At 41.3% G+C, this 26,938-nt stretch overlaps 1 protein-coding gene across 2 annotated transcripts in view; it reads right to left on the reverse strand.

Moving 5' to 3' along the window:
• The window catches only part of LOC134093023 (vitamin D3 receptor B), a 34,693-nt gene extending 14,785 nt beyond the window's left edge, over positions 1 to 19,908 (reverse strand). The window contains exons 1-4 of one of the 2 annotated variants that reach the window (XM_062546276.1): positions 19,580 to 19,908; positions 18,975 to 19,108; positions 5,625 to 5,769; positions 4,505 to 4,635 (exon numbers count right to left, since the gene is read on the reverse strand). In XM_062546276.1, the coding sequence (XP_062402260.1) occupies positions 4,505 to 4,635; positions 5,625 to 5,767 (274 nt within the window). In that variant the 5' untranslated portion in view covers positions 5,768 to 5,769; positions 18,975 to 19,108; positions 19,580 to 19,908. Of the gene's footprint in view, positions 1 to 4,504; positions 4,636 to 5,624; positions 5,770 to 18,974; positions 19,109 to 19,408 lie in introns of both variants that reach the window. The other variant, XM_062546275.1, reaches the window with a different exon arrangement.
• Positions 19,909 to 26,938: the final 7,030 nt, after the last annotated feature.

Genomic DNA, 26,938 nt, shown 5'->3' on the forward strand with positions numbered 1-26,938 from the left:
TAAGTAATAGCCTTTCAATCACTCCATACATTCCAGGAATCAGCTAATCAGAGATAAGATAAGGAAGGATGCTGATTGGGCCTTCCAAGTTTGAGCAAAAGCCTTGCAGGCAGCAAGGTGTCAATTTCAACCAAAAGACTTGGAACGTCATCCATACAGAATGTACTCAATTCAATATAATTTACACCTGTCATCTCCAAGGACCCAGCCAGAATTGGCAACCCTATCTGCCCAAATAACGCTGAAAAAAAATGATCTATTCAATCAATCAGAGAATATTGTCAATATCACTGGCAAACTTTGACAAGCGCGACAGCACATCACTAGAGTTGCAAAAGCAACTCTTAGACCCCTCAATGGCATTGAATAAACAAAACTAGGCTAACCACAACCACTCAAGTAAGCAGTAACACTAATAACAAAATATACATAAATTCAGCATGGAAATATATCTGTATTAATGCATTTTGGTAGTCAAATTAAAAGTGGATTTTAAACTCTTACAACAAATTTCCCTGATATTCCATGACTTGGCCGCAAAAATGATAACATTCCCTGATTTTCCATGACTAGAGTAAACTTTATCAAAGTCATGTGACTCAAGTCCCCATGTCTGCTATTCAGATATTGATGACTTGAGACTAAATCAGACCCTCTAAAATATGGGCTAAACATTTACCCAAACCCAAGCCACTAATTTTAATAATAGGCCTAGGCTAAGTAATGTGATTGGATCCATATCATGAAATAGCCATGGTAACGTTTCTTAATTTTACAACAAATACAAAGAAGAGCCCTTTTTAATTCATGAGACACTCACATTTCGTCAGTATAGTAGAGTGAAATATACATTAAACTGCCTATTGCAATTAAGAGGTCTGCTCTCCTGCAAGAGTCCTGTGGGACCCTCGGGTCGCGACACAAAAGAGTGCGGCGTGGGACGCAGGTTTAGAAATATCTGTGCGGGAGCAGGCGGGATGAGAGCGGCGCGTTTCCGGGTGCGGGAAGAAACAGATTATTCGCTGCATTCCGGCAAAATTAAATATACAGTACAAGTTAAGTAACGTATAGAAACTAGAAAAGCACTCCAAGAGCGCAGACCTCCGCCAAGCGAAAACATAACCCACTCCTGGATCCAGACTGCAATCCCAAAATGTAATGGTTTCTTCCTTTCAGGTCATTTCAGACCTTCACTGAAAATTTTATCGAAATCCATCAATAACTTTTTGAGTTATCTTGCTAACAAACAGACAAACAGACAAACAGACAAAAAAACATACAAACAAACCAAGATGACAACATATCCTCCTTGGCAGAGGTAATGATTGAGGTACTGTATACAATTATAGTTGAGCTGGATATTGTGTTAGGCAGCATTAAAAACAGGGTTTAAGCAGCCTCACTGTCGTATAGGCCTACGTGGGTTCACTTATTTCCTGCTGCTCCGATGTTCAAATTCGAAATCGAGAGCATGACAGAGGAAGAGGACCCCACTAGGTCACTTTTTAGATGTTAGTGCCTTTATAAATAATGAATGCCAGCTAGCATAGCTGTGTTACAGTAGCCTACATATACTGTACATTCAGAATCAAGAAACTTCAAATCAGACATCTGGCCGTCTTTTTCAGTTTTGTGTGCTCCTTTTGTTCCTTTAGAGCCAGAGGGGAAAATTGAATATCACCCAGTCTTATTTAGACATATAATGGTAGGCTATAGTTAAAATTAAATTGAATTAGCCTGCAGTCTTTAGTAAAAGCCTGTCGAGAGTGAAGTGATTTATGGAAGGCGAATAGTTTGGTAACACACATTACAAGCAGTATAAAGATGTGTGAGAGGACAAATCCTGCATTAATCTCAAAACAAAGTCTATGCTAGAAATGTATCTAGTGATCTACACTGATTCAGCAACATTATCGAGAATCACTAGCATTTGTTTTTTACTTCTGGGATTTGGATATTTATTCATTTTATTGCAAAAATGCATTCTGTCAGCACATTGTTTTGAATTCTAAAATGTTTGCCTAAAGCTTTTTAGTTTGAGTTCCTAATATCACACAGTTCAGCAGTTCAGTTCAGCAGTTAAACAGTTCAGCATAAGTTTGACCACACTCTTGGGTGTGAAGTGAGAGTCATAAACCTTTTCTTGGCTTTAAATTAGCGCTTCTTCTTCAGCTATGTGAAGCTATGTCATACTTTTCAGCAAAGATTAATGAACAGAGCTTGAGAATCTTTGATCTTCGGTAACTCCTAAATACAAAAAACTGTCACACAGAATAGCCTAGGTGCACAAAAGGCTCTTCCTGTACACTCATTTATTTCCGGTGGAAATTAAACTGTTGTAACGGCATCTTCTGTTATATTATGCTCGTTAAATCTTCCACTCTGACACGGAATATCTTGTTCAACTAATAATAACAATTTCAACACGTATAAATCTTTCTTTGTCGTAACGTGCTGATTCCCAGGTGCAGCATCCAACCGGGTCCGTGTAGACACTAATTGCATTACCAATAGCAGCAGGCTCAAACACACCTGGCTCCACCGGAAACAAACGAGCGTACAGAGAGCCTTTCCTGCATGTAGCGTATAACATAAATAACAGAATAACCTTTAACCTTTGTCAGACCATGATGAATGACATCTAAAACCTATTTTACCATGTTTCTTTCTAGTTTTCTTCCATCATGATACACTACTCACTAAACAGTTGTTTCAGTACAGAAAGTACTGAAAGTTTGAACTGTTGGACATGCACATTCAGATGTTTAGAGAAGGTCACATTAAGTTTGCCTGTAAAAGTTATTGTGGATTTTAGGTTCATTTTGAAATATCAACCAAAAGCCGAACATCCCTAACTTTTTGTGAGTAGTGTATATTTGTACTGTCAAGAGAAAGATGTGTGTGATGGCTGCATTTGATGACAACGGTCAGATGCATCATATTCTAATGCATTTCAACTTGCCTATCATTACATCTATCACTTAATCTTTTTAAGACCCTGGTGGAACCCTGAATAAGTATATAGGTATACTTTTGCTATTTTTGTGAAGCATTTCAATACCACTGTCAAGTTATAAGATATAATGATTTTACGATAGATACACAAACAGACAGACAGTATACAATATAAAAAACAGCCAAGAAACTATAGTGCTAAACTCTGGGAGCATCTTTCCAATCATGCCTTGTTGACTGTAGCAACTCGATCTAGGTAGCACTGAGTTGTTTTCTGTTTTATTCATACGGACAGTTTTCCTATAATGTCATTCTAGCTATACATAACGCAGGGAGTATTTGAATGAGATTGAATCGGAACTGGCTCAGTATTGTGATGAAATGTTAAGCATTTCATCAAATTTGTCATTTTAAATAGCTTAGTCTGGTGCCATTAAGTAGATATTTGTAAGGAATATCTGATTTTTTATCAGCCAGGCCAGTGTTCAGTCTTCATACTTTCAAGTTTAACTCAAGAGGAAAGTGCAGAATCGACTTTCCAAATACAATATAGCCATTCAATTATTTGAACTATTTAGCCTATGTTTACATCCAAATTGACGTCCACGGTGTTATGGATCCATTTGTCTGCAATGCAACATACAACAAAACATACATCTTTATAAATGCAGGAACAGCTTATTGGGCTGAAGAGAGAAAACAGGTTGAAGCACTGCAACCCTCTGCGTAGTATGTGAGAATATCCTCAACCTCTCCAATGCGCATTAAAACTGTTCGATAGGTTAGTTACTTGTGGAACACAGGCTTTTCCAAACCGACGGTGCTCAAAACAATGCAACACAACAGTGCTCAGAGCAGGATTAGGACAACCAGAGGTTGTGTGTGTGTGTGTGTGTGTACAATACTGAGCTGAGAATTTAACAGCTTTGAAATATACTTAACTTGTTTCACATCACACTGTACTGATTATCACCATTCCATGTACAGAATTGTACTGCCTACAGAATGACGGTAATTAAAAAATGAGGGAATATCGATAGACCTATATGACTGCCGCTTCGCTAGCGCAGCGGCCATAATGACAAATATGGTCATAAACGACAATGAGCGGGATCCAACCGTTTTAGACCGTGATGACGCTAGATGTGGTGAGATAATGGTGTGATATGGTAGGGGTGGGTGGTGCCAAACAGTGTCAGAGGGGTGTCAGAGGTTTGGGGGGACCCAGCTTGGAAAGGTTTGAGAACCTCTGAGCTAGGCCATTAAGCATTCAGTATGCCACATCTTAAACTTAGCCTTATTGATAGATAGATAGATAGATAGATACTTTATTGATCCCCAAGGGGAAATTCAAGATTATTGTCTACCCCCACTGAGTTTCAATGTCCTACCTTACAACGGATAACTACGCATGTGAATAAAGGTTCTGAATATTCACTATTAACAACCACAAAAACATTGGAGCATAAACAACAGTATTGTTTAGAAACAGCCCAAATAGGAGGAGAGAAGGAATTTTTTTTTTTTTTTTAAAGTAAGGGACACATACACTCTTTCATCATGCCAATCTCCACGCAGCGCTTCAGGCGACAGGCTTGGCAGTGGCGACGGTTGTCCTTGGTGATGTTGCAGCTCCCGTTAAAAGGACAGGTGAAAGTGGCCTTGCGTTTCATGCTACGCCTGGAGGAGGGAGAGAGCGAGAGAAAGAGACAGGGGAAGGGAGAAGGAGAGAAGAAAACAAAATAAGAGAGGGCTGAGGCCCATTTCCATTTTCACCATGTAGTATGAATACAAAACATACTGAGCTTTGCTTTTATCTCTCTTTTTTTTTGGTGTCATTTTAGGCCTCCATCTCGGATCGGAAGTAACGTCTACTAATAAGGAAACCAACTAAGGAACTGGAGAAACACTTGAGGGATCATAGCAAAAAAAAACATGTCAGGGGTCAAGGGCAAAAACAGGTTTTGACCTGATGGGCCTTCGCTAAATCACTGGATTTTACGACTGAAACACAAACAGGACATTACAACACAGCTCAAAAGCGTTGTATAACTGAGTGTTGGTGGAAGGGGGGGTGGTCTTTCTAAAAGGACAGTGAGCAGCGTGGCCAGTGGGACGGACGGACGGGCGGATGGACGCTCAGTTACGGAGTGTGCGATTGGGAGGAAAGGTCACGCTGAGCTTTAACGCACACACCCCGTCAACCTCACTGACCCTCACTGTGCAAACAGCTCCATCTGTCAGCAAAGGGGCCTTTACAACACAATGGATGCATAAATTGTGTGTTGGGTTTGTGTGTGCATGTGTGGGAGTATCTGTGTGAGTGTGTGTGTGTGTGTGTGTGTGTGTGTGTGTGTGTGTGTGTGTGTGTGTGTGTGTGTGTGTGTGTGCAGGTAGATGGGTGTGTACACCTCACAAAGCCTGTCAGTCTAAACAGGCCAAGGCTAGTGTGGGGGACTATGTAACAATGCATATATAACTATGTCTTGAAATCATTCTGTGATAAGGTTGATGGTGTCTGATGAAACAATGACAAGATCGTTTAGTATTTAGTGAGCCTTATGCAAGAGTTCTGAGTCATCATGAACAGGTGATTGTATGTGTGTGTGTGTGTGTGTGTGTGTGTGTGTGAGAGAGACTGTGTGTGTGTGTGTGTGTTTGCGTTTTACCTGAAGAAGCCCTTGCACCCTTCACAGGTCATGGCATTGAAGTGGAATCCGGTGGCCTTGTCGCCACACACGCCGCATATCCGAGGGACATTCCTGTCAAACTCGTCCAACGCCTGTGTAGAGGTACTCACAGCCATCTCCATCACTGAGGGAGAGAAAGAGAGAGAGAGAGAGTGAGAAAGAGAGAGAGAGAGAGAGATACACAGAGAGAGAAAGAGATACACACAGAGAGGGAGCAAGAAAGAGTGATAAGATCATTTGCAAGGGATTTGCAACTTGGCTCCATCAAGGCTTATAATCCTTGGCTAAAGAATTGAGCCAGCGATTGCAGTCCTTTGGTCACTCTCTCTCTCACTCTCTCTCTCTCTCTCTCTCACTTGTCCACGTCTCTTGGAATACTCAACAGCCCCGCCTCCCATGAGCAGGCCTGTTGCACTGAACCACGACACGGGGAAGCTACCTGGTGGCCTGCATGTGAAGGCAGCACAGGTATGAAGGTGCGGAATGTAGCCCTCATGTATGAAAAGTGGAAAAACCCCTCCGTTCCCATGCCAATGAGGGGTCTGGCTTTGATTGGGCTACAGTGTGTTCTTGGAATATCACTTTTCACCAAAGTGGGTTGGTTTTAGGGGCAGGAGTGGTTGGTTTGTGTGTGTGTGTGTGTGTGTGTGTGTGTGTGTGTGTGTGTGTGTGTGAGGGGGGAGAAAGCAGCCCGCAAGCTTCAGAGCTCGCCGCGTAAACACACAATCACTGACCAACACAAAGCCTCTCCTCAGATTCGCGTTCCTCTCCGGCCAAGGAAAAAAAAGAAAAGCGGCGGGGAAAACAACAGAGGGAAGAGAAGAGGGAAAAGAAAAGGAAGAGAAGACCCTGGAGCGAGGGCTGGTACGGGAAAGAGGGATGGAAGGAGAGAGAGAAAGAGTTGAAGAGGGCAAGACAAAAGGTGAAAAGTGAGACTCCAGAACAACAGCACTGATTGACTTCAACTAATCCAAGACCACAAATCACAAGTGACATGATTTTGTAACATGCTGAATAATTTACTAAGTGCTAATGGAACCCTAAATCACTGTTCCCTAAGCTGAGAGGCTTCAACAGGCCTGTGATGCAGCAGAAAAACATCAGAACTTCATAAACACAAAAACACAGGTGTATAATTGGGCCTAATAATCCAGGAGCAGGGTTGCATTCATTTGGGCCTATTAGCCACCAGCTTTTAGGCTTCTTTTTTCTCAACTCGTGCCATCATAATTTGCAGCCCCAGCCCTGGTTGGCTATTTCTAAACAGCTAGGCTACATGGTGAAAACAAACCACTAAACTAACTCCTGAGGAAGCATCTGTTTTCTCTTGTTCTAGAAGAGCCCTGCATTCGTCTTTATAAAAGGACTGGGCAACAAATATGGTTATGATGAGAGTAGCTCTAACAGAACATTGTCAGCCACCCAGCAGAGGCATAGATGACCAACTATTTGCTCAACTTGTAATTACTAAGCTCGTCTGCCTGCCAAGAAAGTACAGACAGGGCAAGATATCCAAACCCACAACCTCATGTTCATGCTTCATGCATCTAAATGTTAGGCTAGACAAGGGCAGTCAGACACATCTTCAGTACAGTGACAATTGTCTTCAGACAAGAAACGGACATGTTAAAAACCGTTAGCCTATGTACTCGTCAGCTGCTGTACCTTGAAACCTGGATTCTGAATGTTTTATCTTCACAATAACTCCCAGTGAATCTGGCATTAGTCATATTTTACATAAAACCATTACAAATAAATAAATAAATATGCTTTTACAAGTACTATGTTGTTGATTTCTCTAAAACCAATTACCGCTACTGAATAACCCTAGCCATTGGTAACTGACATGAAAAGACAGCATTGACCTGAAAAACACTGATGGAACACTGCACCACACCCACCACAAAGCACAATGGCAACAGAAAACATGAATTCTTTGATTTAAGAAAGACAAGATCCTCAAGGCCAATAGGACAAAAGCATTAGCCTACTCATAGAATATCTCAACGGTGAAATGCTACTATGCTAGCTGTCTGAAAGCTCACATTCAGTTTGTACAAAAGTGTGTTCTATGATCAGCCAGGGTTCCCATTTTAGGTCAAATGTAAAATTCCATGACTTTTTTTGTCAAAAAACAAGTACAATACACCAACTAACGATTTCAGAGAAGCCACCTATTGTTCAAGAATCTTTGAGACGAATAAGTGGCATTGAATAAACAAAATTAGGCTAACCACAACCACTCAAGCAAGCAGTTAAGCTAATAACCAGATATCTGCATGGAAATATATAAGCATTAATGCATTTTGACAGCATTTTTTAAAGTACATTTTAAACTGCTACAACAAAACATATTCCATGACTTGGCCCCAAAAATTATAAAAAAAAATTCCCTGACTTTCCGCGTCTGGAGTAGACTTTATCAAATTTCCATGATATTCCAGGAATTCCATGACAGTGGGAACCCTGTATGATGAAAAATGTTTCACATTTCTATGTTCCAGTGTGTTAACTAAACCTCTATCTATAGATATTACCTGTCTCTTCGCCAATCTCCCGAGTCAAGCTCACACCCTTGAGGGAATAACGAGACTAGGTAATCCACTAATGTCAGCAAGCATGAAGAGCCACAGTACTGTCAGCATTCCTTCCTCATCATGGAGCTGAAAAACTAGAGAAGTATTCCCAGGAACTGACACTTAAGACTAGTGTCTGTCTAGTGATCAGCTAGGATGATTCAATGTGTTCACAGCGTATGACATGCAACTGGAGGCTGAAGTTTGCTGAACTAAAAACAAACCTTACGAAATATGATACACATGTCCTGTGTAATGACGAGAAGAATCAAAGTCCATGTGGTAGACATGAAGCTTTTTCTTCTGTGGTGACAAGAAAATGTTTCACTGCGCTGAAATAATTAGACTTTCGGGTAAAGGAATAATAATAATAAAAAAAAGGCTTTGTGGCCTTTGAACCAGTGCCTGACTGTCATTAATTCACTATCTGACATCAAGTAGCTCCACTGCCTACAAACCACTTGCATTAACTACTGCAATAGCACTTTATAATGACTCCCATCTGGGCAGAGAGAAAGGAATAACATTTTAAATATTTTTTCTGTATGTATGCATGTTTGTATGTTTTTGTTGAATGTTGTGTTTGTATGCTGCTGAAACACTGTAATTTCAATCATTCAAATAATAAAAAAAGGACAAAATGTCAACCAAGTTTATCATATATTCAAATAGAGATGCAATCATTAACAACTTACCCAGTGCCCACAAAGTGCAATGCAATCAGATCATAAACCTGTTAAGCACTGATAAAGTCGAAAATATTATTTACGTAGTTTTTTTGATAAGGTCTTTGTGATGGAAAAATGTTGCAATGATTACTTTTACAATGTGGTTAGATCCAGATTGCAGAGTTGATGAATGCAACAGTAGTTCAATAACCTTTGGTTGCCAGCTTCTCTATATTGAGTGAACTGTACGTATGCTGACGGTACATTTCTTGCTATGATGGTTGTGCTTTTTTCTCCATGGAGTAAGCTTCTGAGTGGCTGAGCTGTGGATCAAACCCACTTAGCTGGACATCATGCACAAACAGGAATAGCACAAGCAAAATAAATACACCTCTGGCATGGTTCTGATGTCATGACTTTCCTGTTTTCATTCAGAATTCCAGGTTCAGAGGAGAATCGGGAAGAATTCATGGGAAAAAGGGGGCTCGTGTTTGCTTTTGTAGGCTAAACACAGATTGCATCTTCCGGTCTGCGTAGGCCCCATACTGTACAGCAGGTCATATACACACTATGTAACCTCCATATAGGGCTGTTGGGGGCCCAGGCAGGAAACCTCGCCTCCTGGCATTCCATAGGGGCCACAGCTCAAAAGGGCCGAAAGGTCGAGAGAAGGCCAGGAGAATAAGGCAGACAATGTAAATGTTTTGCGAGCAGTTTGCTTTTGTCTCAGAAAAAACAGAGGGATGAGTGTATATCTAATAGAAAGAAAAAAAAAGGGAGGGAAAAAAAAGGGCGAAAGCCCCACTTTGCGGTGTTTCCCTCGCGTGTTATATGGCCCTCAGCCGATGTTTCAAGCCGCTTCACTCCTTACTGTGTCTGTCTATGGCACTTGAGCCAAAGCCAATTAGCTGGCCCTTGCTCAGAGCAAACACATGCTACTGCGGTATTGAGTTTGTGGGACTCGAGGCCATGTGGTGGAGAGTTTGTGCGACTGCTGCCAACACGCTCGCGTTTGTTTGTTTGATTAATTTCATTCAGATGAATGGTGTCTAACGTGAATAGTGAAGGGAGAGGCTTAACACATTGATAACAAAAACTGTTTAGCATACGGACATACACTCCTCCTCCGCTCACACACTCAACACAAACACAAACAAATGCCCCGGCTGACATACTTGCGATGCAGCGCTCAATTACTCACACAATCACAACAAGGATCGGATTCGATCGTGACAGACTGTTAAACATGAAAAGGCCTGACCGTAAACAGAGGTATTCTAAATAATAAATCAGTCCATTACGTGCAAAGTCCAACAATGACAGCTGTGCTTTCAATTATAAATTAGGCTATTACTGAGAGAAAGCAAAAACACTGTTGGTGGAGTAGGGGCAGTAACAGAAATGGTGCCGGGCAGTAAACAGATTTGGTTACGCAGTTGGTCTGAGAGGATTACTGGTGGGCCTAGCAGTGTCCGTGTGACTTGAAATGTATGGCAAGAGATTACCTGCTGATGACACACATGCAAGATCACAGGAGCCCTAAGAGCCTCGTGAGTAGGTCTGCAGACTGGAATGGAATTCTGTTTTTCTTTTTTTTCTTAAATGATATGCAAGGTCCTCCACCTAAGACCCAAGTACGTATATATATGGTACAAGGAAACAATGCAGAGCTTTATTGCTGAGATCCAGACTGAACCATGATTGTTATCTTTATAGCACAAGACCCTATGTGCCCTTTCCTCAAGCCTAAACCTGGTCAATAAGCAGCCGCGTCAGTCGCTATCTGTGGCTGCAATTAGGGCTGTAACAAAGCTCCACCTACTTTAACACTGAGGTATCACTACTGCTGCCATATCTCGGTTAATTGGGCAGAGGTCATTCTCCTGCTCATTTGTCGGAACAGCGACCAAACCGAATGCTTTTAAGATGCGGGCCGCGGCGAGGACAGCTGAGGACAACATGGCCGCTGCTTGAGTCAGCATTTCATTACAGGCACACAACTGCACAGTGTCCTTCAGAGTGGCAGGGTCCGTTCAACTGCCTACTGTGGCAGCTCACTGGTGCGTGGGCTTCGGTGTTGAGGGATTTTGTCAGGTCTGGCATTATTTTTTAAGTGATCCACCATACACTCCCTCAAAGGGTTAGCTTTTCCATGTGATGCTAAGCTTTAAGTCCCAATGGCATCCTAGGTTAATTCTGGCAGGATGATTTGCTGTGTTTTGCTGTAGGCTAGTTAGTTTATGATCAACTTGCAACAGAACAGGATGACATGGACATCTGTGAATCCTTCCGAGTTAATGTATTCCCATACAATTTTACACCCCTCTTCTTCCAACAATCCACTGCAATAAATTAAATAATATATTTTCACCTCAGATTACATGGCTTTTTAAAAGCTTACTTTCTCTCCTTATTGTATAAACAATTGACCATTTTGGGCAATTTCAATAACGAATTTCCCACTAATGTACACCACCAACTGTAATCTAACCCACCTGAAATATACGTATAGCCTTAATAGTCTGATTAATCCTGTAACTAAACATTGCTAAATAAAGATAAAGACGAGTAAACATACTTATGGGAGGCTATTGGTGTTCCTACTAAATGGCTTCACAGATTTGCTTTCCAGAGTACAAGCCAACGCACCACAGTAAATAGCAACTGAAAAAAAAAAAAAATTCCACTGAGTGAGTCAAAAAATTTGCATAACACACAAGACATGGAAAAATACACATGTACTGTCCATTCTTTAAAGTCAGGCCCACTTTCAATACAGACTGCAACCTCTAATAAAAACAGTGCTGCTTAAGCCACGCCGGGCACTGTTGGTGAAATACCATCCTAAACCCCAGATCTCTCTCAGTGCTGGGAGTTCAGAGAGAGGCCTCATTTATGAGCTCGTTCAGCTGTTTTGTTTTCTGATGCTGCCCCTCTCTGAGGGGAGGTGGGGGGCGGGGGGCTTTGCGGTTGGGGCCTCTGGTCAGTGAGAGGACGTCCCTGCCCACTCTGTTTTCAGACCAAAGCGAGCCGAGTGGGAGCAAACTCGGAGGGAATCTCTCTGCGACCCTGTCGGCAGCAATTCTGACATTCCAATATTCCGCCATTCCGGGTCACTCACAATGGTCCAGTGTTCTGGATTCCGGAAGCAGAGCTACAGAGGGATACAGGGCGCAGTAACAGAGCATGACCCGTGCAAGAACACGAGAGGCGGAACGTGAGTGGCTCTACCACAGACTTACTGCAACAGTGAAATGACATGGGAGAGGCCTACCTACCGAGGATGAAATGACCCCATTAATGGACAAGGACAGATCTCTTCAAATTACTCCAAAACAGAAATTCTGTCGATATTCGATAAGCCAATTATGGCCAATTGCCAATGCAATACTAATACAAATCTTTTTTCATTTCATTGAATGGAACATCATATCTCCCCTGTACTAGAATTAGCTATTATTCTTCTTGATATGACCTAACTATTGCATATAAATTAAAAACATTATTTCTTATTAAATGTAAAATATGGCACAGTTGGGTAAGATGCAAAATATGGAACACATAGTTTTTACCGCTTCAACAGCTTCAAATACAAATATAAATATCCTCCTACTTAAACAGATTTGTATAACGCTTCCCTCAAACCACATAAGCTAGACACATCACCAGATATGTACCTATCTGCCGATGATGATAATGAACTTTTTTTCAACGTTTCTGTGCTGATATTATGGTACATATTTCTCCTCCATAACTGCACAGCTTAAGCTATACATTTAGTTTCTGAAATTGTAAACAGGACCTCCCCCTACAAGGAAAGCATGGAGAGTAAAATGGCTGGCTAGCTACTCTTACTCAATGGTAAGACCTGTATTGAAAAGTGTGTGTGTGTGTGTGTGTGTGTGTGTGTGTGTGTGTGTGTGTGTGTGTGTGCACTACACTGCGAGGAGAAATCTGCATGCAAATTGCTACTGCATGGCAAAAATACAGCAACCCCATGAAAGCCTGACCTCAAGCAGACCCCAGCCATTACGCATTTTTATCAATGACTAAATGTGTCACTTAACCAAAAGTGCTCTTCTGTGTAGAAAATGGAAAAATTCCAAATAAGATAGTAGAGATTGCATTCTAGTCTAGCTGCTCACCTTCTCTTGTTGCCATCGTCAAAATTCATCACAGCACAAATAGTGATGTGATATGCCATGTTCACTCCATATAATGGCTAATATATGGCATGGCTGCAGGCCTGTTGTATCTGTGCCAGAGTTCAGGAGCCTGACCCTTCACCCACAGAGCCAGCGAGCAAGCACGCAAACACTCTGAGCAGTGACAAACGCAGATCAGCTCGTATGTTCTTCCACTTGATATACTATGAGATTAATAAATCTATCTCTCCAGTGTTGCATAATCCTAAAGCTAAGGCTATGAGTTTCTGATTACAGCTCAGTCAACACAGACCTAGTTTAAGGCTAACATCTCTTGAGGTGTCCCAAATTCTGTACTGCAGAACTATACCACAGTGTTTGTTTTGCGGTCTTCGTGTTCTGATCCGATCCTTGGTTAATTTGGGTGTTGGCTGACCAGAAGCATGTGGATCACATTTGAGTTGGAACATAGTGGGCTTCAGTGCTCTTCTTCTGAACCCATGCAGTCACTAAGGTGTCATCGTTGATGCTCTACCAATCATCACTCCTTAGGAATTAGCCAGATCTCTATATCTGGCTGCCGTGTTTACTCCATAGTAGGGCACCATGTTCCCGCTCAAGGATGTAGCCATGGTTACTCTATACTGGATGTGACATCACTACTGTGTACAAAACCTCTATGGGTTCTAAAGAGTGGGTTGCATCAGATGTCTTGTAATTCCAGTTATGGTGTTGGTTCCTATGGCCGAGGACTCTCAGATATCCATAGAAGGCAGAATTAACATAGCTATTAACGGAACAAAACTGTGGTAGGTAAGAAGCAAAAAAACTACAAGGTGAACATTTCGGGTAACAATAAAAATGATTCTATTCAGCCAGATGAGGCTATGGCAGTTTCCAGCTGGCATTTAAAGAGGTAGATGATGATTATAGAACAAGTGGAAGGGCGAAGTAGACAGAGACGGAGAGAAAACGAGGGATAGAGAGGGAGAAGGAGAGGAGAGATGATGAGAGGGTTTTTATAAGCAGTCATTAGACATAACTGCACACAGACAGGCAGAGACCGATTCACACGTCAGGAATGCTTGCGATGAGTTAGTGACCGCATGCGAACATACAGAGCCTGTGAAGGAATGATGACCGACGCTATAAAAGTGCTAAAAAGAAGAAGGAGAGGGGGAAACAACACAGTAAAAGAAGGCATAATCCTGAACTGTCCAAGGAACTTCCTCACACATCACATGACGCAATCTAAGAAAGGGCTCCAAAACGTGTCTTTTCCTTAGAGAGAGGGAGACAGAAAGAGAGAGAGAGAGAGAGAGAGGAAGGGAGTGATATGGGAAAAAGTAGTAAAGCAAAAGAGAGAGAGAGAGTGAAAAAGAGGAGAAGAAGGGGAGAACACAAGGCAATACGTTGTAGCGCATACCACTGGCTGGGTCATCCTGCGTCCAGAACACACATAAAATCAGCAAGACCTCAGCTGAACTTCAACAATGCTGAACTCTCGCCATCTCGCTCCAAAACAACAGGCAGGGCCCTTTTTAGCCAGACTACAAGCCCCGTTTCTGCACGGCACAAACTCAAGCCTTCGCAGATTCACAGGGGGGCACCTATTTGGCCCTTTAACGAGCTATGCAGACAACTCATAGCCTCTACAAACACCGCTGCCTGCCTGTAAACACTGCCAATCCCATGCTGGGTACATCCAACCACCGTCATACTGAAACCAGGCTTTCAAAACAAATTCAGTGAGAGGGCTATCAACCCACCATATACCGGAATAGCAGGGCTCAGATTTTATACGTTTTGCTTTTTGTCACAGACAGACACAGGCAGTGGAAAAAAAGAGAGAGCAAGGGCAAGTAAAAGGTTAAAGTACAGAGGGTGTTTTGGGGAAATAGAAGAAAAGAGAGGGAGAAAGGGAAAGCAGTGAAAAAGAGTGAAAAGCAAGTACTGAAAGAATGAGAAGACCAAAAAGGCTCAAAGAGTGAAAGTGAAAAGAAAGTGAACAAGTAAAACCGAAAACACAGACCAGACTTTCACCAGCCTGAGCTAGAACTGTGTTTGATCAAACTATCTGTGTAGATCTGTGTCTCCTTTTTCATCTTTCTTTCTCTTTCTCTCTCTTTCTCTCTCTCTTCCTCTTTTTCCAGCTCTCTGTCTCTGCATTCACACATCTCTTGGTCCACCTATCACATGCAAACATATATGAGTGACACGGTGTGAGCAGCGCATGCTCCCACTCTCTCCCTCCCTCCTCCCTTGCTCACTGTGGAGAGGGTGGGGAATGGGGTGGGGGCGGGGGGTCCTGTGTCCTATGCTCCACATCCAACAGCCCCCCCCCCTCCTCCCCTCAGCCCCTTTCTGCATGCTCTCTCTCCCTCACTAACACACCACGAGGGAGGACAGCCACCCCTTACACTGGGCCCCTCTGGAGAGGCGTTACAGACAGAACGAGTAAAAAAAGAGCGAGGGTGGGAGGGGGGGGGGGGGGAGTGGACAGAGGGAGTGAGAGAATGCAAAAGAAAGTTTTACAAATACGACGAAGAAAAATGACAAGGAAATATGGAGGAGTATAGGGACGTACGTGTGTGTGCGTGCATGCGTGTGTGTGCGTGTGTGTGTGCGTGTGTGTGCAAGCGGGAGGGAGCGAGAGAGAGAGGGAGAGTAAAAGGTAGTGACCAGTGAGAACATTCAGGTCTGTACTTCATGGTACAAATCTGACAACAACAGCGCATTTTAACCACCACAACAATAACACATTTGACTCATTTAGTCCACTTTGAAGCATTAAAGCCTACTTAACGAGCAGCTTCCTAAATAAGACTGAGATGTCTTCAACATATCAGCAGTGAAACAATGAGGGCAGCGCAGCGCTAACGGTCTTGGCCCAAATAAACAACTCTCACACACACCAAACCCAGAGGTTTGTGCCCATCCCCACAAATCTGCTTTTCAGACACAGAGTAAACACTGATCCAAAACAGCTTGACTTGTAGCAATCTCTGTTATCCATTTTCTTAAAAAAACACTCAGTTTTCAGGCAAAGTCATCAAGTTAACCACAGCTTTTGACCGAGGAACTGGCTAATGTGTTATATGGATATGCAGTTAAGTAGTAAAGCGGTAATAACAGTTCTACTAAGTGAAAACTGCATGTTTATTATGCGTTCAAATTAGGCATTTGGTAGAGATAAAGGGGAGGGGGGGTCCTCTAAAGTCTGACTACTGAACCAATCCTAATGAGCTGGTGACCACCGCAACTCAAAACACTTTTACAACTGACCATATATCACTCAAAACAACACGGCCGGGCACAGGACGACACAGGTATGCACAGGTGCACTGCCATACTATAGGCGAGAGTGAGTATGAGGGTAAAGGGAGGTACCAAGATGTTGGCGGGGGAAAGGGGGTCTAGAGTGTACCATTCCAAGTAGCGTGGGGTCCGTCACTCCACAAGCAGCACCGGTGGGCCAGCAGAGGCACGAGGGAGGCTCCATTTCACTGCTTACCCTAAAGATGGATGCCACATGTCTTTTGCTTGCCTGACTTTTTTTTCTCCATTTCTTTTATTTTTCTGTATTTTTACGTGGAGGTTTTGGAATGAAGTGGAAAAAAACAAGTGGCAAAATAAGGCCGTATGAAGGAAAGAAAGAGAGGAGAGGACCACAGAGCATGTGTTAATAGCCAGCGACAGTGCGACAACTTAGAACAGTACGAGCAAGTGTGTATGTGTGAGTGCAGGTCCCTGTGTGTAATATGGGATTCGAGCCAGGATATCAGCGCTAATCTTGTTACATGCTTGTGTATCTCATGCTCCTTCAAGGCAAACGAACAAATCAGAAGTGAGCATTTCCACAATACAGGACTGCTTCTTGGTGAAACCCTGAGCTACAGATTTAATTGTAGCTCACAGTGACCTTTTAGCCCACCAAAGGAACTCCTCGGAGCATTAAAGACTAGGTCACTCTGCACAGTCAAAACCAAAACTTTTCCATGAAATTTACAGTATTGCTTTTCACACTAAAAACAAAAAGCCATTGATTAGGCTCTCCCATTTTTTTTTCCAGGTCCACGAAAACAGAAAGCAGCTGAGTGAGAGTGACAGTCTAATCTCTAATATTTTTCATATAGGCAGTGGTCTGTTGTTAGCCTGACTGATGGCTTTTGCTGCCGACATCGCTGGGAGGTAACTTCCCTGCATGACCCCCCCCCCACCCCACACACACACACACACACACACACACACACCACACACACACACTATTTCTTCTCTGAGCTGAAAAGGCAGTGAAAAAAGACTACCTTTGAACAGTCCAATCATTTAGTGATCAGGAGGTTTAGACCATGTGACAGCAGCCACTTAAACCATTCTAAGATATTGGCCAGTAAATACCACAGACTCCAGTGCTAACTTTCCTTATTTTCTTGAAGTATAGATCACTTGTTTTGGCAGAATTTCCACTCAAAACTTGACAATCTATTCTTTTGCTCCAACAACACAATTAATGGACAACAAAAACAGAACAGCTTTGTTTTTTTAAAGCAACTTCAGCCAATAAACAATGCACTGGTTTACATACATCAGTGTGTGCCAATATGTGTGTTTGCAGTAATATGTGCCTATGTCTGTGTGTTTGTGAAAGTGTGTGTGTGTGAGTGTGTATGTGTGTGTGTGTGTGTGTGTGTGTGTGTGTGTGTGCGCACGCGAGTGTGGGTGGGTGCATGCATTTTGTGTGTCCATGATAAGGGTCAATCTATGGTTGCAGAACAGAAAGGTAAAGCAAAGACATTTTGTGACAAAAGAAAATGCTGTGCAACTCAAGCTCAACTCAAGTGTGATTTAACTTGATGCAATTAAATTGAATTTTCCTGTGTTTCAGTCAAATACATTTTCTTATGAAGATAAATCATTACACAATAATAAGCATCCATTGCCAGGCAGAAGAAAAAGACCTGGTGAGGATCTTTTTCTTTGTAAATGCACAAAAACAAACAGACTACTATTTCAAATTTGAGCCATTGTAGAGAGTAATTTCAGCACATTGTTAACTAAACATCATGTATAGAAAATGTTAAACTTAAAGCCTTCTATATTTACCCTACATTTCACCACAACTTCAGATGTTGGTCAACGACAGCTGTCTTGGTCATTTATTAGGCTAATTCTCAATGATGAAGACTAAATAAGTTAAGTTAATGAGAATTGTTGGTACTATATTTATTACCACCGATAGATCAAGTGGCGAAAAAGATCCAAACACAATACACGTGTACACTATAAACATTTTCACTGTTCAGACACATTGTTATTGACGACACGTGAAAAAAAAAAAAAAAACACGAATGAGCAGGTATGTTTAAACACGTAAATTGCTCTCAACAAAACTCAGAGATTCTGTCTCTTCCTTTTATCTAAAATACAATTGTAGTTCATGTATTGATAAAAGGTTAGTTTAGTTGAGACAAACATAAACAGAAGACAGATCCTGACACCGGAGACAAAGTTAGCTATAGCTAACGTCAACGGCATGAAGAGTTTTGATAACTAACGTTAGCATATACATTATGTGAGGGTCATGTGGTGAAATGTGCATTTATAAAATAACTGTAAAGACAATGTTATTACATATGTTTAGTGTCTAATACATAGTAAGTGACGTGTAAGACCAATTCAGAGCAACATTCCTTGTTAACTTTAACGGTGAAAAATAACGCTAACGTTAGTGTGTACAGCGACAGCTAAGTTAATAACATTATCGTTAACGTTCCTGAATATTGGGCCTAACTTCTGACGGGAACATTCGCAAAGTGAGACGGAATGTTTCCAAACGATAAAATATGTCACAGGGGTATGATCATATGCACTACTGAGGTATTTTACTCGTGTGAGTAGCTATTTTAACAAATAATCAGAGGAGAAAACGCAACGTCTTACCTTATACTGTTTCATGCCCGTCGTTTAGACCCGGTGGAAAAGGAGTAGCCGTCTTGCCCGCGACTCAAAAGGTGTGCAGCAGCTACGAAGTTTTCCACGTTGTGTAACTTGCCAAGATCTGCGCTGACTGCTATCTAAAAATAAAATGGATACGCAGAAATACTTCAAAGGGTTGAATACGGTGCTGCGGGTTGCCACATTTCCAAAGTATTCTGGATGTTGTTTTATGCACTGGCATTAGTTAGTTGTACCACGTCAGTGCTAGCTCCATGATTCCTCTTTTAAAAGCCGAGTCCAGTCCAAACTGACAAAAGCGCAGTCACTTGCGCAGGTTACCTAACATAGTCTAACGTTAGCTGTTGTGATTTGAGTTGCTATTAGCGTACACATTATTGATGGGAAGCAAATTAGCAAAAGGCGCGTAGTTTTCTCACCTGAAAAATAACTTTCCTGGTAAACACCAATCGCTCCCTCCTTCGCTTGTTGGCAAAATAACCCAACAGCTCGCTAGTAAATCGCGGACATTTTATGCCAAGAAGTTAGTTAGCCAGCTTGCTCGCTAACAGCACGCAAGAGACACGAACAAAACACGCCCACTGACTCACCAGCCTGAGCCTGATCCGCAGATGGAGGTGTTTGCTCCGCTTCAGACCACTAGCACTCCCACGTTGGGATTCGTTAGCTAGCGAAGGGATTAGCTAACGTTAGCTGATTTTGTCTGGCTAAACGGCTATGTCGCTAGCTTGTTGCCCCCGTTCTTCGTGAAAGCCCCCCCTCCCCGAGCCTAGCAAGCTCGGGATTCGTGGCGTTTGCAGCTTGTATAACAATGGCTTGTCCAACTAATTCTTTCTTTTTTCGTCGCGTGATTTCTACCGACCTCCGCGTCGTACTAATGCAAACTTTACAAACCCGCTTGTAGAGATGGAAAAAAATGTTCAACTTGACCCTAAATAGCTAGAGATCACTTTGGCAAGCCACGCCTCGAAGCTGGTCAGAATGGTGTGTTTTTCCTCCAATCACAGATCAAAGTCACCGTCTGCGCGAGTCTGCTGTTTCGGTTGGTGCAACATCGAACGACACGCGCTCTGTGCTTGGTCAATTCCAATGCTCGTTACTCGCTTTGGGGAAATCTCCCCTCCCCACGAAAACACATATCCACGGACACACACACGCAGTTACACTCTCATTCTCTTTCGCACACATACTCACACAAATACACACACACACAAGCACAAACCAGGGGTGTGTCATGACGTCAGGAGCAGCGAAGAGGTAAACAACTCTGTCCGCGTGAGCTTTAAAGCATCATGCCGCAATCACGGGGGGTGTGGTGCACACTGCATATTTTCACAATGCCTTTCATCAGGACCAATACTTATATCGCATGTATCGTTTTAGTACAATAGCCTGAAATTACATTTTACAAATAGAGATCTGTGTCATGGACCATACATAACTGCTTGAGTTGAATATTTTCTGCTGTATTTTGTAGTGGGCGTCGATCCTGGAGGGTGAAGTCTATCGAATTCTACATATATAAAAAAAAAAATTAAAGAAAGTCTGCCTCCTTGATAGGCTAGTCTATTTTTAAGACAAAAAGAAGAAATACCTAAGATGTCTTCAATCACTTCAATTTTGTAACTGAAAATGCAGGTAGGTAAATCAGTTGCTTGAATTATAGATTGCATATAGACCTATGCTTTATCTTACAGTGATGCTTTGAGTAAATGGGTTGTTGAGCAGGAGATGGGGGAGGGGTATACATGTATGTGTGCATGCCTGCATGCCTGCGTGTGTAGGGTGGGGTCAAGCCAAGGTCGGGGATACAGAGCAATCGGGGGAAGTGACAGAACAGGAGGGGGTAGAAAAGAAAAATGTGGAGAAAGAGCTTCGTGGGTTTGTGGGAAAGAGAAAGAGAAAAAAGACATTTGTTCTTATTTACAGGTAATGACTTTGTTATTAGTCAGTTATCAACCTCTTTAAACATTTTTGTTGAAGATATCTATCAGACTTTAAGTCCCGTAGATGCCATGTAAAACTGAACTAAACGAAGGGATAAGGATATAGTTTCAACTACAACAACAAGCGGGAAGTGAGAAGGATTGAGGGCCCCATGCATCCTGTATCCTCCACACGCTTTCCCAACACTCCCACTCTCTGGAACATGAAGGCCATTGTCTGTCTAGACATACAAGAGGCCACATTTAGGGTACAGTGGAGGTACGCTGGGGCATTTTTTGAAATCAAAAACAGACCTCTGGAGAGAGAGGAGAGCAGCTGCGGATATTTACATTACTGATGCATGCATTCAGGGCAGCATACCATGGCGAGCTCAGGAGAAACAATTTCATAGGCGACTCTCTTTGAAATGCACCATAAAAAATGTAGTATTAAGTTGTTAAAAAAACATAAAAGTTGTGAATAAGCTGGTCACCGTCAGTTGATCACTCAAGACAAGTTTAGGCACTGACTTTATACACTAAGATTACAGTTTATTTGAACCTATGCAGTGAAGTGTGGTACCATCATGTAAAAGGAATGTTGTTGTTTGTAAAGGTAGCCTATCCAGTGCATTTTTTTTTCTTTTGCTACTGGGCTCCCCCCACAGTTTTGGAGTATTAGTATTTTAGATAAAATTCATGGTTTGCGCACTCTTCCTGGCAGACTGGCTGTAAAGGAATTCTCTGAATCAGGGGTTGAGTGAAGATGCAAGGATGGTTCTCTGATAGCCTGATTACCATCGACTTTCAAAGGCTCTGCGAGACTTTAGTCTGACCAACAGCCTGTGCTAACACGGTTTCTTGCCAGCGCTGGTTGACCCGCCTCCTTTAAGTGCCTCGATTTGCTACTGGTAGATGTCAGAAAGCGGATTGCCGAGTTTAAACCAATAATAACACTCTTTCCTCTGCCTTGAACACGCCTCTACCCAGAGCCGTTGGAGCTGCTCAAAGTTAATTGGTTCTCGACCAAAGGGGGCAGTTCCGCAGATTTCGGGAACTCAGAAATCCTTCTCAATGAGCAGTTGACCAGACCAGCAGCAAAGCCTGAAGGCGTTGCGTCACTGGGAGGGCGTGCCAGGCTAGTTCTCTGACAGCTACGGCTGGGAAGGTGCACCATTCGCCTTATTACAAGTATAGGCCTACTTTACCATTGGAATGACTCAGAAACTATATTAAGGTTAAACATGCATTAACATTAACATGTGTGTAGCCATATGGGCAAATAAAAGCTTTTAAGAGAATCATGGATCTTCTTTTTGTTTGGGGTTGACTTCCATTGAGCACCTTCATCTGGCCTGCACTTCAATCAGCACTGTTAATATGTATGTTTTTATTTGTATTATGTGTGGACTGTACAAACATGAGGGTTTTTTTTTAAAGATAATCTATGATTATATAGCTTCAGTAGGCCTAACAAGGGGTTTTGACATATTAAAGCAACAGGAATTTGACACTTCAGGCAATAGTGTTAGTGGTATCATCTTCAAATTCATTGTGTGATGGGCACATGTTGAGACTTGTGTATCAAAGCTCTATTGTCCACGACAGTTAACCATGCAATACATTTAAGAAGAACGTTAACAGCATGAGGTCAGAGGCATCGCAAATGTATCCTATCAGCAAAGACAGCACTAAGCGTGAAAGCTTTCTCAGGTCGCTTGCCAGTTTTGCATGCATTATAGTTGGAGACAATTTAAACAGCTTTCTCATGCTGTGACCAGATCAGTGAAAATCTAAAAGAGGTCTCATTCTCTGCTACTAAATGAATGTCACGCATTGTCAATCTAACTGATACAATTGACCACTAATTAACATAAAACTTTATGTTTCTTAATCACATAGACACCCCAGCCTAAACAATGTCTGTTCTGAAGTGTGTGATGCTGGTGAGTACAGTTTTGGCAAGTAGTCCAATTACTGTTTGATGGTTGTTCACACTATTATGATGTCCTCAAAAGTCCTTAATATCACCATTAAAATGCATGTATTTTAAGTTATCTCACATGTTCCATCATGAATCCTGAAAGTGGTGCTTCTGGAAATGTCTGTAAAGAAAAAAGGACACAATTCATGGATTGTCTGGATGTCTTGTGCACACTCACAGGGTCCAAATCTTTTGAACATTTCTGTAACGTTTAAGACTATTCTTAACCCCCTTGTCCAATAGTTTCCTTAAGAACCTTATTCAAATAACCTTATTCCTTAGTCCCATTCATGACACCATTACTGCTAAAATGTCGGAGTGGGAGGGAATGGTGTATCTCTGTCTCTCAACACCCCTCCCCCAGACACACATGACTTTATTGACATGTTTTTAAAACGAGGGCACTTCTGTGTCAGTGGTATCAGTGTTCAGGACCATTCAGGACCATGACAATGCTTAGGCTAACCTGAAACTGATTCCTGCCATTATACGTGCATGAATACATCACATGGGGAGTGACATGGAGCTGTTTTGTCTGCTTTACCTTAAGCTCATAAACAAGGAAGAGCTAAGAAAAATAGAGTAAACTCAAGATGTTTTTAATAATATCTATTGAGTCGATTAATCAAACATGAACAGTTTGTTAAAAGACTAAACTAAATTAAATAAACAGAACAAAATTGTTAAAACAAGAAAACATTAAAACCAAGAAACCATTGTAAAGAAAAAAATAAACATGTGGTGAGAAGACAAAATAATCTAAATGTATAATAACTAAACATGCAAAATAAATAATCAGAATGTTCTCAAATATTAAAAGTGAAAGAAAACAAATACGCATGCTTTGCCAAAATACAATACAAAAGGCCATTGCAAGTTCAGAGCATCTAACTTTCTGTCTCTAGAATACTGTTCTGATTGATTGATTGATTGATTGATTGATTGATTGATCTAATTGTACTCACGATGGTAAAATCAGATTTGCTGTTAAGAAAGGAGTCACGGTCCATTTTATCAAACTATTTTACAATTACATGAAGCAGCCTAGTTTTTAATGAAACACGACCATATTATGTTCAAATAGTCATTCCAATTGAGCACTCAATTTATGCATATTGTCTGATTGCATGTCAGTGTATCACTGTAAAATGGGGGGAAATAGTGGGGATGTTTTGGTACAACCATGGCTAGAGCGCCAATATATTACAACCATATTCGGGTCCAAGTATATCCAGGTTTAAGTTTGATCCGGGTAATTTCTCTTTCCTACTTACTGGCTGTCAGTCTCTATCCTATTTGTCACAGTACTAAATCACTCATGTCTCTCTTTAAAACACAATGCTATTATGTTGAACTAACACATTTTGCCACAAATTTATTCAACAGAATCATGCAAGATGAATGTGAAGCACCTACACTGAACCAAAGATTCGCTTTAACCCTCTCTGACTGAACCAAGGCAAATGATAACATGGAATGCCGTGTCATATTGTGTTCCCATAAGTCTTTGTAGAAAATCAAACAGCTATCAGTGTTACCAAACATTTTCACATGGGTTTTGTTAATGAGTTATGCGATAGAATTTTGGAGCTGGGTTGTCTGTTCTGTTTTAAGATGAGCATGCTTTGTCATCCCACCATGAGTTCATTGTATTGAGAATTATGCACAAGATATCATTGATTCAATCTGAAATGTTTAACCTAGTGACAGAATTTATTTAGAAGTCTAGATCTCAAAGTCTATGTCAAAACAATTTGTTAATAATTTGGTAATAACGACATGAATCAATGTTGCAAACAGAGATGGAAAAGCAGCATTCATTTGAGATATTGAATATATGTACAACAGATGTGCATTAAAATTAGGCAAATAAAATTGGCTATTTCATTTCAATAATAGGCCATATGCTTTGTGAGTGATTGGGGAAAAAAACTGAACTAAATGTTGTGGTAGTCAGGGTATTAATACTTAAGTGAGTAACAAGTGTTTTTTTAAAAATGTTATGTATCTCAAAAATCAAATGCCAGTTCAAGATCTCCCCTGAATTCTTTGCCAAGGAAGTAGACATTGTGGGCCCTGTGTCATTACTACAGCCTATGAGGACTCTGTCTCATTTAAACCCACATTAACTATTTTAAGGCCTAACTAATTTGTCAAGCCATGCTGTTGTTGACAGACAGTGAACTTGAACATCTTAACACTGATGTTAAATGCTTGTTATAGGCCTAATGTTAATATTTAAATGGACCTTGAGAACACAGAATTTTACTGGTGAGGAAAATGACTCAGCATTGTCAAATTATTTTCAAATGTGAATCTCCATGCTGGGGAATTATGATGTGATCCAACTCATTCAAGGAGATGCCATCCCCTTAATCAGCTAATTGAATCAAACAGTTTGATCCATTTTGACAAAAGCACTCAAGCAATTCTGTCAATAGGCCATCAAAAGATTGTTGATGATTGAGGGGTTGCTGTTCTGTTGATAAAATTACTGTGTAATATGTACTTTAAAACAGCTAATTCTAGCTCTCCCCAGAATGTTGTACAAATGTTTCCACATTTATAATAGGCTACTTGTTAGCTACATGTACACATGATAAACAAATGTTTTGTTTGTATGATTACTTGAAAGCTCTTGGCCCTGTCAAAGCACCCGTCTTCCATCTTATCCCAAACCATTTCACTTTCCTGTACTCATGAGTAGATCATCCTTTTGATATATTGTTCTGTTGAGTTGTATGACACAGTTACTGTACATGATTTTAACACTCAATCCTACATTTGCTTAGTAAATATTTTGTAAGAAAATAAAGTTGTGCTGCTGCCCTGGAAATATTATCGAAGTAATATAGCCAATTGAAGGCTTTGTTATGTCATTTGAAAGTCACACATCATGCTTTAGGTATGGCAAAAAAAAGGGCAAAACACTGATGCAAAAATATCTGTAATTTAACCTACATGTGTATTGCACGATGATAACATGAGTGAGTGGGAGAGCGTGTGAGTTAGTGGGTGCAGAGAGAGAGAGAGAGAGAGAGAGAGAGAGAGAGAGAGAGAGAGAAGGGGGTGGCCTGGATTGTGTGGACTTTGACTGTTTAAGTTTGCTGTTGTGATCTATAGTAACCGCTGCCCCCTCCAGCTCAGGCCTGCTGTTATGCAACACCCAAAGCCCCTTGCTTTGCTCTCAGGAACAAGCTCCCATTCCTTCTCTCTCACGCTTCAGCTCACTTGTTACACTGGTGTTTCATTACCTCTCTGGCTCTTGTCTGTGCATTAGGTTTTAAACAACATGCTTTTTAGGTAGTCACAAGGCTGTATCTTGGTAACACTCTCTTGTTGACATTTCCAATTTGTGTCCCCAAGAATTCATATTCATATATCAAGTTTTTTAAACTAGGCCTATTGAAACTAAATTTCAACGTGAAAGAATAACAAATGACTCTGAAATCATCTGTCTGAATGATAGTGTTCATGCACTTCGCTCCCGTATTGAAGTTTCATATCTGATCAAGACGATTGATTTGATTTTGATTGAATTTTTTTTTATCACAATAACTTACTAAACAAATTAAATAAACAAAGTAAATAAACAATTAGAAATCAAATTGGTTTTTTGCATTTAAGTAGTATTTAAAAAACATACATCATGATCTATATTTTTTCCCCTCTCAGGTTAGCCTAATGTCCAATTTCCATTTGCTTTGCCATGCATATCAGGGGCTAACATGTCAATTGGGAGCTTTTCAGTACAGCACTGTCATAGGCCCACATAGTCTATCCATCATGGTGTGCTAAAATATATCATATCCAAAATATACTGGCATGGCACAGCTACACACACACACACACACACACACACACACACACACACACACACTGCTGTTCTATTTACACTTGACCCTTGCTGGTTGACATTATTGGGATTCTTTGACCTGGAGAGTGTTTGCAGAGGAGGCTAAAAATACTGAGGTTTGTGAAAGATTCAGTTTGTACATTTTCTTCAAAAAAGTTAACACGGTGTTGCAGAAGCGTCTCCT

Source organism: Sardina pilchardus, chromosome 9, assembly GCF_963854185.1.
Source record: "Sardina pilchardus chromosome 9, fSarPil1.1, whole genome shotgun sequence".
In the NCBI taxonomy this organism is placed as follows: domain Eukaryota; kingdom Metazoa; phylum Chordata; class Actinopteri; order Clupeiformes; family Clupeidae; genus Sardina; species Sardina pilchardus.